Below are 11514 nucleotides of genomic sequence, written 5' to 3'. Positions count from 1 at the left end.
GGTTAATAACATTTAAAAACCCTTCTTGTGCTATGCTGAAGGCAGTGCGGGGTTTCACTGCAGCTATCTTACCCTGTTCAGTGAAAAATTCTGTCAGTTAGTAGCTGTCATTCTTCCTAAATTCGGTTATAGATTCAATACCATCACAATAAAAATTCTAGCAGGAATTTTTGAAGATACAGATAATCTGATTCTAAAATTTACATGAAAATACAAAGGACCTAAAACAGCCAAAACAGTTCTGAAAAAACGAACAAAATTGAAGGTTTTCTACACCTTGAATTAGAAAACTCAGAATCATAAAGCTTCTAGAAGAAAAGTGAATGTTTTTGCAACCTTAAGGTAAAGATTTCTTGGACAGGATACAAAATGCACTAATAATAAATTTTTTTCTTTTCTGATAAATTGGACTTCTTCAAAATTAGTTCTGCTCACCAAAGACAATGTGTAGTAAAAGATTAGATAAGCCCCAAACTGGGAAAAAAATATTCACACTATATCTGACAGTGGACTTGTATTGAAAATATATGACAAACTTCTATAAGTCAATAATAAAAAGGTGAATAACCCATTAAAAATGAGCAAATCAGGGGCTTCCCTGGTGGCGCAGTGGTTGAGAGTCCGCCTGCCGATGCAGGGGACACAGGTTCGTGCCCCAGTCTGGGAAGATCCCACATGCTGCGGAGCGGCTGGGCCTGTGAGCCATGGCCGCTGAGCCTGCGTGTCCGGAGCCTGTGCTCCGCAACAGGAGAGCCCACAACAGTGAGAGGCCCGCATACCGCAAAAAAAAAAAAGATCAAATCATCTGATTGCTTATTTGAACGGACCCCTCACAAAAAAAAGCTACATGAAAGGCAATAACACAAAAAAGTGCTCAACATCTTTAATCATCAAAGAAATGCAAGTTAAAATCACAAAGAGACACCATTTCAGACACAGGGAAATGGCTAAAATAAAAAAGACAAACAAAACCAAATGTTGGCAAAGAAATGAAGCAACTAGGACATTGAACACACTAGTGAGAGTATAGAATGTTACAACCATTTTGAAGAACTGTTTGGCAGTTTCTTATGAAGTTGAACATACCTCTACTCTATGACTCAGCAATTCCTTCTAGAATATATACCATATGATTCCACTTACACGAAATCCAAGAACAGACAAGACGATCCATGGCGATAGAAATCAGAAAGTGCTGCTTGGCTGGGGAGGAAATTGATGGAATGAAATATGAAGGAACTATTCTACATCTTGTTTTAAGTGGTGGTTTCACAGTTGTATCTAACTGTCAAAACTCAACAGAACACCTAAGATCCATGCATTTTTATTGTTTCTAATTTTACCTTATGCCAAAACAAACAAAAAACGCAGCCACTAGCTTTCAGGCTGTCTTATGGAATGGTCCCACCTAACCAGTTTGCAGTCATTTCCGTGGCTCTGGGATTCCTGGATGGGTTTATAGCCCAGCTTGGGTAAATACACCTTGTACAGTTGCAGGTCTGGAAAGATAGTGACCCTAAAGCACACATTCTTATGTAGCTTATCTGTAGCCTGTGAGCTAGAAAAGTTCTCAAGAGAGAAGGCTTTGAGGGCTAGAATGAAGCCAGGCAGCTTCCAGCAACTAGGGATATCACAACAGGGATGGGGTTTCACTTAAGGACCTGCTGCTGCTACTGTTCCTTCTGCTGTTAACTACATGTAGGCCATCGGGCAAAAGTTGGCTATCCACTGGGGTGTTTGGGCCCCACCTGTGAATTATCTGTAACACTTAAATTGGTTGTAACCATTTCTTTACATGCATGGGAAGAAAGTAGTCAGTCCTTCCCTAAGTCTTTTTTTTTGTTTTTTGGTTGTTAAGGTAATTGCATTTCTGAGACTCATTTTTCCAGGTGCCTTTGGAAGCCTAGTTAGCAGGTATAGACTAAAGAGTCAGTGCTTTCCATCTATTTTAGTTAGTTAATTTCAGATTACAAAAGTAATACATATTCCCAATGGAATAAAATAGAGAATCTGGAAATAAACCCTCACATATATAGTCAACTAAATTTTGACAGTCAGAATTTGATCTTTCAGTGGGAAAGGGCTTTTCATTTGTCTTTTCAACAAGTGGTGCCGGGAAACCTGTATATCCACATGAGAAAAAATAAAGTTGGACCCTTATCTTATACCATATATAAAAATTAGCTCAAGATGGATTAAAGACCTAAACTTAAGAGCTAAAACTATGAAACTCTTAGAATAAAACATAGGTGAAAATCTTCATGATCTTATTGCTTATGTATGATACCAAATGCACAGGCAGTGAAAGAAAAAATAGATAAATTGGATTAGGAGATTATTTCTTACATATGACACCAAAATGATAAGTGATGAAAGAAAAAAATTAATTGAACTTCTTCAAAACTAAAAACACTTGGAAGTTCCCTGGTGGCCTAGTGGTTAGGATTCCAGGCTTTCACTGCCATTGCCCTGGTTCAATCCATGGTCGGGGAACTGAAATCCCACAAGCCACGGGGAACGGCTAAAAAAAAAAAATTAAAAACACTTGTGCATCAAAAGCCACTACCAAGAAAGTGAAAAGACAATCTACAAAATGAGGGAAAATATTTGCAAATCATACATCTAATAAGGGATTAATATCTAGAATATATATATATATATATATTTTTTTTTTAGGATTTTTTTGATGTAGACCATTTTTAAAGTCTTTATTGAACTTGTTACAATATTGCTTCTGTTTTCTGTTTTGGTTTTTTGGCTGAGAGGACCGTGGGCTCTTAGCTCCCCGACCAGGGATCGAACCCTCACCCTCTGCATTGGAAGGCGAAGTCTTAACCACTGGACTGCCATGGAAGTCCCTAGAATATATTTTAAAATAATAAAATAAAATAATAATATTATGAGGGGGAAAATATCTAGACTATATAAAGAATTCCTATAACTCAACAAGAAAAAAGCAAGCAAACGAATTTAAAAATGAGTGAAGGGGACTTCCCTGGTGGCGCAGTGGTTAAGAATCCGCCTGCCAATGCAGGGAACACAGGTTCGAGCCCTGGGCCAGGAAGATCCCACATGCCGCGGAGCAACTAAGCCCATGCACCACAACTACTGAGCCTGTGCTCTAGAGCCCGCAAGCCACAACTACTGAGCCCGTGTGCCACAACTACTGAAGCCCGCACGCCTACAGCCTGTGCTCAACAACAAGAGAAGCCACCACAATGAGAAGCCCACACACTGCAACGAAGAGTAGCCCCTGCTCGCCGCAACTAGAAAAAGCCCACGCGCAGCAACAAAGACCCAACACAGCCAAAAATAAGTAAATTTTTTAAAAAAATGAGTGAAGGACTTGAATAGACATTTCTCCAAGAAGATTTACAGATGGTCAATTAGCACATGAAAAGATATTCAACATCATTATCATTAGGGAAATACAAATAAAAACCACAATGAGATCCCACTTCACCTACATTAGGATGACCGTTATCCAGAAAACAGAAAATAACAAGTTTTGGGGATGATGTGGAGAAATTGGAACTCTTGTGCATTGCTCATGGGAATGTGAAATGGTGCAGCTGCTGTGGAAAACAGTGTGGCAGTTCCTTAAAAACTTGAACATAGAATTACATATGATCCAGTAATTCCACTTAAAGGTATCTACCCAAGAGAATTTGAAACTAGAGACTCAAACTAAAAGTCAGCTATTTACCTTGATGTTAAAATAACCAGTCTCAACATTTAAGACTATTTACTTCATCTTTTTTTCTGTGTGTATGCATATGTGAACAAAGTTAGGATTATAATACAATTTTGTATGCTTGTCATCCACTTAACACTACATCCTGAGTACTTTCTCATACCAATTAAGTGTTCTTTTTTTAATATTTTATTTATTTATTTGGTTGTGCTGGGTCTTAGTTGCGGCAGGTGGGCTCCTTAGTTGCAGCTCGCCTTTTCCTTAGTTGGTCTCACAGGCTTCTTAGTTGTGGCATGCATGTGGGATCTAGTTCCCTGACCAAGGGTTGAACCCGGGCCCCCTGCATTGGGAGCTTGGAGTCTTAACCACTGTGACATCAGGGAAGTCCCTAAACATTCTTTTAAAAGGATTTTTAATATTTACAAAATAAACCATAAAATGGATATACATAACATTAACTCATTCCACATTCATAAATTGTTCTGCAAGCCCCTTGATTATTTTCATAGGAAACAAATTCTAGACATGGAATTATTAGAGTAATGGTATGAACTATTTTAAGCTTCTTGCTACATATTGCCAAATTATTTTCTGGAAAGTTTTAGCAATCATGCCATGGATCTAAAAGTGTTCTTGTTTTCACTGTATTCTCACTAGCATTAGGATTTTTTTAATATATTTGCATAATTCACAAGCCAAGGATAAATTATATTTTTACTTTCATTTGTTGGGTGAGGTTGAACATGTTTTTCATATTAGCCTGAAATCTGTTTTTTCTTCATTGAGGTAAAATTTACATACAGTGAAACGCACGGGTTTTTTGTTTGTTTGTTTGTTTGTTGGGTTTTTTTGGCCACAGCACGCTGTTTGTGCGATCTTAGTTTCCCAACCAAGGATTAAATCCGGGCCCCTGACAGTGGAAGCACAGAGTCCTAACCCCTGGACTGCCAGGGAATTCCCTGCACAGATCTTAAATTTACAGTTCAGTGAGTTATTAAACATACACACCCATCCCATCCCAAACAGGATCTAGAACATTTCTGTCACCCCAGAAAGTTCTCTTGAGACCCCTTCCAGTCAGTCTCCACCTAGTTATTCTGATTGTATTATTTTGTTTGTTCTTAAACTTTGCATAGTGGAGCCAGAGTATGAACTCTTCTGTTTTGGGGTTTTTTCTTTTAACATAATATTTTGGAGATTTATCCATGTTCTTCTTTATAACATCAGTTCATTGTTTTTTATTGCTGAGCAGTATTCTGTGGTAGGAATATATCACAATTTGTTGATAGATTCTCCCCTTGATGAACATTTGGGATGCTTCCAATCTTTGATTATTGTGAATAAGGTGGCGGTGAAAATTCTAGTACAAGTATATTTGTACACATATGGTCTCATTCTCTTAGCTAAATACCTGTTAGTGGAATTGCTGGGCCATGGGGTAGAGGTATATTTAACTTTATGTGAAAGTGCCAAACAGTCCTCCACAGTGGTTTGACCATCATACACTCCCACTAGCAATGTATAAGATTTCTGTTTGTTTCACAGCATCAACATTTTGTGTTGTTACTTTAAAAAATTTTAGCCATTCTAGTGGATGTGAAATGATATAACATTGTGGTTTTAATTTGCATGTAGGTTGCTTAATTTCTTAATATCTGGTACTTCTCTAGATACCTGTTGTTCTTTTTTTTTTATAAGGAAATGTGTTTTCTTTTTTTTTTTTAAATAAATTTATTTTATTTTTGGCTGCATTGGGTCTTCATTGCTGTACACGGGCTCTTTAGTTGTGGAGAGCGGGGACTACTCTTCCTTGGGGTGCGCAGGCTTCTCATTGTGGTGGCTTTTCTTGGTGCGGAGCACAGGCTCTAGGCACGCAGGCTTCAGTAGTTGTGGCACGCAGGCTTAGTAGTTGTGGCTAGTGGGCTTAGTTGCACTGCGGCACGTGGGATCTTCCCAGATCAGGGCTCAAACCCGTGTTCCCTGCTTTGGCAGGCGGATTCCTAACCACTGTGCCACCAGAGAAGTCCAAGATACCTGTTGTTCTTGATTTTTAATTTAAATCTGTTATGGTCAGAGAACATATTCTGTAAGATTTCATTATTTTGAAATTTGAGACTTGTTTTCCCTGTGTCTTTCATTGATTTCCCATTATATTCCATATGTATTTGAAAAGAATGTGTGTTCTGCACTTGTTGGGTGTAGCATACTACACATTAGGTTAAGGTGGTTGATAGTGTTGTTCAAATATTCTATAACCTTATTAATCATTTCTGTATTTGTTCTACTAGTTACTAAGAAAAAGGAATTAATACCTCCAACTATGATTGTGGATTTGTATTTCCCTTTTAGTTGTTAGGGGTTTTTTTACTTCCAGTATTTTAAACCTCTGTTATTAGGTGCATACATATTTCATTTTAATTCCTCAAATAACTTCCTAATTATACCCTTCTGTGTTACTTTTTTGTGGCTGCTCCAGGGATTAAAATGTGCATCCTTAAGGTATTGAAGTCTACTTAGACTTAACATTGTACTACTTTACATAAAATCTAAGAACCTTGCAACAGTATATTTTCATTCATGCCCCTACTCTTTGTGCTGCTGTAATATATTTTACATTTACATGTTATAACCCCGGCAATGCAACATTATATTTTAGCATTAAACAGTTAATCTTTTAAGTAAGTTATAGGACGACAGGAAACATAATATTTTATACTTACCCACTAATTTATCATTTCCAGTGCCTTTTATTCCTTTCTGTAGATTTGAGTTTCCATATGGAATCATCCCTTTGGCCTGAAGGATATGCTTCAGCATTATTTGTAGTGCAGATCTACAGTGACAAATTTCTGTTTTTGTTTATTTGAAAATATATTATTTCACCGTTCTTTTTGAAACATTTTTGTTTTGAAGGATATTTTTGCTAGATATGGAATTTTTGGTTGGCAGTTAATTTTTTTCTTTCAGCACTTTAAATTGTCTCTGTCCTTCATTGTTTCTGATGAGAAATCTGCCATCTTCATATCATTGTTCCCCTGTATATAATATATCAGTTTTTCTCTGGCTATTTTCTAGATTTTTTTAGCAATGTGATTATGGTGTGATTTTCTTTGTATTTATCTACTAGGTTTCTTTTATATAATTATAAGACAATATATATAATATTATAAAACATTATATAATATTTTGTGGGGTATTTGTTTTTTTACCAGATTTAGGAAAAGTCTGGCCATAATTTCATCAAAAGATTTTATTCTGCCTCATTTGTTTCTCTTTTCCTTCTCGGTCTCTAATTATATGTATATTAACTTGGTATTGTCCCACAAGTTGTTGGGGAGCCATTCTTTTTTTTTTTAATCTTTTTTTCTTGGTTCTTCAGATGGATAATTCCTATTGATCTTAGAGTTCACTGACCTTTTTTTTGACATCATCATCTTCTATTAGGCCCATTCAGATAATTTTAGATGTTCTCATTTTTGATTGTAGAATTTACTTTTTTTTTATAGTTTTCATTTATTTACTGAGATTTCCTCTTGTATGCATTCCATAAGCCTTTTAACATATTTATAATAACTGTGTTAAAGTCCCTGTTTACTAATTCTAATGTTTTGGTCATCTCATGGTCTGTTTCTACTGACTTCATTTTCTCTTGACTCTGGGTTACATTTTCCTCTTCTTATGTGTTGTAATTTTTTTATTGTATTCTGGACATTATGGATGATACATTATAGAGATTCTTAATTTTGTTATCTTTCTCTGAAGAATGTTCATTTTGCTTTGTCAGGTAGTTAAGTTACTTGTAGAGGCTGGGTTTTATACTTTATTAAAGTAGTTCTGTTTTAGTTTTGCCATTTAGTCTCAGGGTGAATCTTCAGTCCTGGGATACAATCTTTACTCCTAAAGTGTGGCTCTTAGGGTTTCAATGGAAAGCCTGAGGTATTTTCCAAACCCTTCTAACTTGGTGGGATTGAAATTCTAAATCCTGTCTGTCCTGTGGTATCGCTGAAATCTCTTCTCAGCTTTTCAGCCTTCTAGCTGCTGCTTTCTACCAGATTTATTGGAACCCCCCCCCAACATGTTTGCAGTTCTGAGGTCTTAAAGAATTGAGGGGAGTTTATACACAGGTTTGGGAGCCCCTCTCCCTCTGGTTTTCTCCTTTCTAGGATATCCCTCTCAATACATAGCCATTCTGGCAGCCATAGACTCCATTATCTCTGATAGCTTAAGTTGCCCTGTGCTGCTCAGACTGGTGAGTGCGCTCAATGGAAAAGCTGTTTAAACATAGATGTGACCCAGTGTGGTTCCCTTCTTTTAAGAATCCCCTCCATTTCCTGCCTGCTTTTCATCATTCACCACTGCCTTCAAATGGTTGCTTTTTTATATTTTTTTCCACACTTTATGATTGTTATCTGCAGGAAGGGTTAGTCCAATATAAGCTATTCCCCCACTGCCATACTGAAATCTGTTGCTGGACTATGGAACATTACTGGAATTGATCCAAGCTGAATATCTATTAGCTCTAAAATCTAGCATTTTTAATGGATTAATGGCCAAGTAAAATAGTAGTTTCAGTTTTTAACTTATTCTTTCTCTGAGTTTGGCTGGACAAAATTCTTAAATATATAACAGAAGTAATTGATGCCATTTTCTTTGGTATCCACATAGCAAAAGCTATATTTGTGGTTTAAGAGCCACAAAAGCACTTTTAACCACTTTGACTAGATGCTTCAGGAACAAGATGGAAAGATTGCATGGAATCTAAAAGAGGAAGTGAGTATAACAAGATGTGTTGCTTCGAATTCCCTGGCGGTCCAGTGGTTAGGACTCTGCGCTTCCACTGCAGGGGTCATGGGTTCCATCCCTGGTCAGAACTAAGATCCCTCAGGCCATGGTGAGCCCCACCCCCAAAAAAAGATAGTTGCTATTTTGTCAGTAATGGTACTGGTACTTTGTTTTCCTAGTTAATGGAAATCTTTTTTTTGTTGTTTTTTTTGGCAGCACCATGCAGCTTGCCGGGATCTTAGTTCCCTGACCAGGGATCGAAACTGGGCCCTTGGCAGTGAAAGCACCGAGTCCTAACCACTGGACCGCCAGGGAATTCCCAGTGGAAATCTAACTTTATTTTTAATTCTTTTGTCTTATTTTTTAGTTTTAAAATTTTTAATTGTTTTTTATTTTTTTAATTTTTAATTTTTTTATGGAAATCTAATTTTAAATGCAACAGATAAACAGGAGAAAATAGTATATCTACCAATGATCCAAACTCGGGAATAAATAGACATATGAGGTGTGAATTAGTCCACGTGTGTAACTTCCCAGGCAGCCTCTTAGGGATAATAGAATCTAGGCACAGTCATGTCTCTCCTGGTTAATGGAGACTGACATAGCGAATCCACTTTTTCAGTGTCCTCTACCCTGTTTTGCCATTGGCTCACTTTATAACCTTAGATACGTCCCGTCTATCTGAGCCTCAACTTGTTCAAATAAAAAAGAGGAGTCCATGGGAATTCCCTCGTGGTCCAGTGGTTAGGACTGCTGCTTCTCACTGCCAAGGGCCTGAGTTCAATCCCCGGTCAGGGAACTAAAATCCCACAAGCTGCGTGGCACAGCCAAAAAAAAAAAGAGTCCAGAATAGACAATATGTAAGGTCTTTTCCAGCTTTAGGCTTCTACAAGTGTATGGTCAGAAGGGAGGTTTTCCTTTTGAATTTGAAGACAGTCCCTTGTGTTAAATGGATTTTAACTTATTTAAATCATAGTTTTAATTTTTCTGTGTATTTTTTAAGGTTGCAATTGTGGCTCAGGACTTGGCAGCATTCCATACTGCATCATCAGAAATGGGGCACCAACAGCATAGCCATCACTTAGTAACCACAGAAACCAGACCTTTGACCTTAGTGGCAACATCCAACGGCACCCAGATTGCAGTTCAGGTGGGTACAATGGCAACTGTCCTCCATTGACAGCAGTGCTGCTCAGCTCTCAGCCTTGTACTCTCTGCTTTATGCGTAACCTTCACAGAGGCAGGGCACAGAATCATCTGTATTACTTAGCCACATTAAGGAAATTGCTGCGTTTGAAGTAGACTCAGACTAAAACTTTGTTTTCTACCATCCTTGTATATTCTAGGGGAATTTATAACAAGAAAAATAAAGATCCTGGTATATATATATATACCTGTGTGTACCTGGCCAGCTATCTTTACTCTCAGAATAAAAGTCTAATTAGGCAGGATTTTATAAAGCACTTAAGAGTTATTCCTTGGAAATGGACCTCCTGTAAACATAGACCCCAAGTTAGTCCTCTGAGAATCACTGCACAGCTGTATTTTATGGTGGGAAATGTCAGAAGACTGTGAAGAACACATTCTCTGGGAAGTCACTGCATTCAGGCAGAGAATCTAGAATGCTAGGTGTAGATTACCTTTCCTTGGGAAGATTTTTTTTTAAATGTATTTACTTGGAAAAGGGTTAGAACATACTCAGGAAAATGTCAGCTATTGGTTTTAATTTAGTTTATGGGCATAAAAGCTAAAGGCTCAGGAAGCTCTCTATCTCCACTGGAAAAGATGAGCATCTTTTGTTCCTTGCATGCGTGAAGGTTTATCAAAATCCTAAATAAAGAAACTGCATCCCCAGCAGGAATTTGTTTTTATGTTTTGTGGATCAGCAGTAGTACCTTAACAAGCCCAGGTGTCAGAGTTACAGAGAGAAATTTTACTTCTGGTATGTTATATTTCTTTGGCATCTTGACTGTGGTTTTGTGTATGTTCCTGTTTCAGCTTGGAGAACAGCCATCTCTGGAAGAAGCCATCAGAATAGCATCCAGGATCCAACAAGGAGAAACGCCAGGGTTGGATGATTAATCCTCAGAACAATGGAGCAATAAAGCAAGAGGAGCCTTTCATCTTCAGGCAGCAGAGATCCATGAAGCCCGGGCCCAGGAAAATTAGAAATTTTTCATTCCTGAAACACTGTACACATTTTTATGCAAGAGTGGAGAACAGTTTATTCTTGACACTTTTGTGTATATAACCCTTGGAAAAGATTTCCCAAACTGATTCATTGTGTACAAGGAAGTATGAAGTTAGGGTAATATAGTAAATTTTTATGTTACTCTTTTATCAGATTGCAAAATCCTAGAGTCTACATGCAAGACCAGTGAAGTCTTATGGAGACTTATGATGGATTTTTAACTTACTGTGAAAAATTAAAGGCTGTATCTAAAATGTCAAAGGTTCTATACATCAAACAATCATAATTCCAAAAGCCATCATGGATAATAAAGGATGTAAAGCCTTCACATATTTCCCTCAGCTAGTAGAGTGTCTGCAGTTTTTGTTCTACTGTATACTTGTCCATTTTTATTTGTATCTTACGGTTTGAAGACTATTCATTATAGTTTTCCATCCCTGTTAACTAACAGCTCTTCAAGCTGAAGTGCTAACTGTATTAGCATTACATTGGATTATATATAAAATTACAAAGTTTGGTTATTTAAAATTAAAAAGTTAAATCCAGTACTTTGGTTTTGTTAAAGATTTTCCTTAGCGTTCAGTTTCTTGTTACTGTTTTTTAAAAATAATAAACTATCAAAGTTTGACCACAGGCTGGAGCCCGGGATAATAGTGCTGTAATTGGAAATGGCTTTACTCTGAAAATTAGGTTAGTGGGTTGGTGTAAATTATTTATTTTTGCTTATGTACTTTTGTTTTAAAGCTTATTTACCCTAAAGTTTATTATTAATTTTGAATACAGCAATTTTTTAAATGTTACCTTTATATTTGTTTCATTAAATTGGTATGGAGGTGGGGGGAAGTGT

General features: G+C 37.1%; 1 protein-coding gene across 7 annotated transcripts in view; it reads left to right on the top strand.

Annotated features, from left to right (window-relative positions):
- The window catches only part of ZNF143 (zinc finger protein 143), a 54374-nt gene extending 43067 nt beyond the window's left edge, over window positions 1–11307 (top strand). For all 7 annotated transcript variants that reach the window (XM_089915176.1, XM_022563180.2, XM_022563179.2 and 4 more), the window contains 2 exons: window positions 9480–9626; window positions 10475–11307. In XM_089915176.1, the coding sequence (XP_089771302.1) occupies window positions 9480–9626; window positions 10475–10558 (231 nt within the window). In that variant the 3' untranslated portion in view covers window positions 10559–11307. The remainder of the gene's footprint in view (window positions 1–9479; window positions 9627–10474) is intronic.
- Window positions 11308–11514: the final 207 nt, after the last annotated feature.

The sequence above is a fragment of the Delphinapterus leucas genome, chromosome 7 (assembly GCF_059928025.1).
Source record: "Delphinapterus leucas isolate spDelLeu-1000000601 "Yukka" chromosome 7, BTC_Dleu_Yukka2, whole genome shotgun sequence".
Taxonomy (NCBI): Eukaryota; Metazoa; Chordata; class Mammalia; order Artiodactyla; family Monodontidae; genus Delphinapterus; species Delphinapterus leucas.
Note: the sequence above shows the minus strand (reverse complement) of the source record. Positions and strands in the feature narration are given on the sequence as shown.